Here is a 2,250-nt window from a genome sequence, read left to right on the forward strand (position 1 = left end):
ATGAATAATATACTAGTTTCACATCTTTAGTGATTTTGTAATTTTCTTAGTCCTTTCTTCATGTACTGTTTAAAGATTCAAGTAGACTAACTATTTAGTAACTATAAACAAGTAGTTTTCTTAGTATCAAATGACTATTTAGATAATCTTATGTCGTAATGTATATTGTTTTGTGTAATTACTTGCTCCAATCTTTGGTAGGCTTAAAGGAAAATCATGTTTTAGGAACTAACATCTTAGCTCTATAAGTAAACTTATAATCTTTTATAATTCTTAGTGACATCTATCCTTAGATTTCAACCCTATTGTGTTTATCTGATCGTAACAAGTTGTTTGCATCTTATATTTTTGGTTATTCTTTATATTTTTAAAAGAATTTTTTATGTCCTCATAAAGGTTATGGCACCTAGTAAGCAGTGGATGCAACTTGTTGATAATCGTCTCGACGAAATCTACTTGATCGGTGTGCAAACGTTTTTGGATTATGCTTTTCAAAAAACAGGAGAAGAATATGAAATACGATGTCTGTGTGTCAAATGTTACAATACAACTTTAGGAACTCGTAAAACAGTTGAGACACATTTGCTAGTACATGGAATAATTTGCAATTATACGTTTTGGTATCACCATGGAGAACGTTTGGGTGAGCCATTATCAGAATTAGAATATAAAGATGAAGAACAAGACGATGATGCAATAGAAGAATGTGAGAGTGAAGATGAAGTAGAAGAGCTATTGAGAGACCTATATCCTAATCTTGATGGAGGAACTACACATACTGATGACTTACTTGAAGAGGAACCAAATGATGAAGCAAAAAAGTTTTACAGCCTATTGAAGGATTTTGAGTTGCCATTATACCAAAATTCAAAAGCTTCAAAGCTTTCCACTTTGATCAAATTGCTTCATATCAAAAGTATGGGTCGTTGGAGTAATGCATCATTTATAATGCTATTGAAAATGTTGAAAGAGGAGTTGTTGCCTGATGGTGCTAATTTGCCAAATTCATATTATGAGGCAAAGAAGATAATTAAAGAACTTGGTCTTTCATACGATAAGATTGATGCTTGTACTAATGATTGCATGTTATACTGGAAGAAGGATAGCTTACTTGATTCTTGCAAAGTTTGTGGTGCGTCGAGATGGAAAATAAATACACATAGCGGGGAAATAAGGAATAAAAAAGGTAAAAAGATAGCATTAAAGAGTTTATGCTATTTTCCTTTAAAGTATAGACTTCGGATATTGTTTATGTCTACCAAGACATCTACTTTGATGACATGGCATAAGGATAAAAGAGTTGAAGATGGAATAATGAGGCACTCGACTGATTCAATGGCATGGAAGTCATTTGATGAACTTCATCCTTCATTTGTGGCCGAGCCTCGAAATGTTTGACTTGGACTTGCTAGTGATGGATTTCAACCATTCCGAAATTCAAAAACCTCACATAGCATTTGGCCTGTGGTTCTTCTTCCTTATAATTTACCACCTTGGTTGTGTATGAAGCAAGAACATTTTATTTTGCCAATGCTTATTCCAGGTCCAAATGGTCCAGGAGATGCAATTGATACATATCTTCAACCTTTAATAGAGGAATTGAAGGAGTTGTGGGAAGTTGGTATCGAGACCTATGATGCATCAACTAAGCAAAATTTTAAGTTGCATGCTTCTTTATTATGGATCATCAATGACTTTCCAGCATATGGAAATTTATCGGGATGGAGTACAAAAGGAAAATTGGCATGCCCATGTTGCAATAAAGACACTTCCTCAATTCGATTATCTAAGGGTAAGAAGCAGTGTTTTATGGGTCATCGGCGTTATCTTTCTCAAAATCACAAATGGCGAAGTGAGAAGGGCTCATTTGATGGTACAATAGAGAAAAGGCCTCCACCAAAAGTGTGTTCCGGTATTGAGATACTTAATCAAGCGCAAGATCTTGAAGGGGTACAGTTATCAAAGGATCCTAAGATAAAAAAGAAGATATCACATGAAAACTGAATGGATAATTGGAACAAGAAAAGTATCTTTTTTGAACTTCCATATTGGAAGTGTCTCTTATTGCGACATAATTTGGATGTTATGCATATTGAAAAAACATATGTGATAATATCATGGGGACAATTATGAATATCAAAGGAAAGACCAAGGACACAATTGACACTCGATTAGATTTACTAGAGATGAACATTAGGCCAGAATTGCACCCTATCCAAAAATGGGAGAAAATTGAAATTCCAAAAGCAT

The 2,250-nt window shown here is 34.1% G+C and overlaps 1 protein-coding gene across 1 annotated transcript; it reads left to right on the forward strand.

Moving 5' to 3' along the window:
• Positions 1-399: 399 nt before the first annotated feature.
• On the forward strand, positions 400-2,004 carry LOC125830141 (uncharacterized). Its single transcript, XM_049509341.1, has 2 exons — positions 400-1,132; positions 1,544-2,004. Exons 1-2 carry the CDS (start codon positions 400-402, stop codon positions 2,002-2,004), a joined length of 1,194 nt encoding a protein of 397 aa, XP_049365298.1.
• Positions 2,005-2,250: the final 246 nt, after the last annotated feature.

The sequence above is a fragment of the Solanum verrucosum genome, unplaced genomic scaffold (assembly GCF_900185275.1).
Source record: "Solanum verrucosum unplaced genomic scaffold, falcon-dt-bn FXZP01000024.1, whole genome shotgun sequence".
In the NCBI taxonomy this organism is placed as follows: domain Eukaryota; kingdom Viridiplantae; phylum Streptophyta; class Magnoliopsida; order Solanales; family Solanaceae; genus Solanum; species Solanum verrucosum.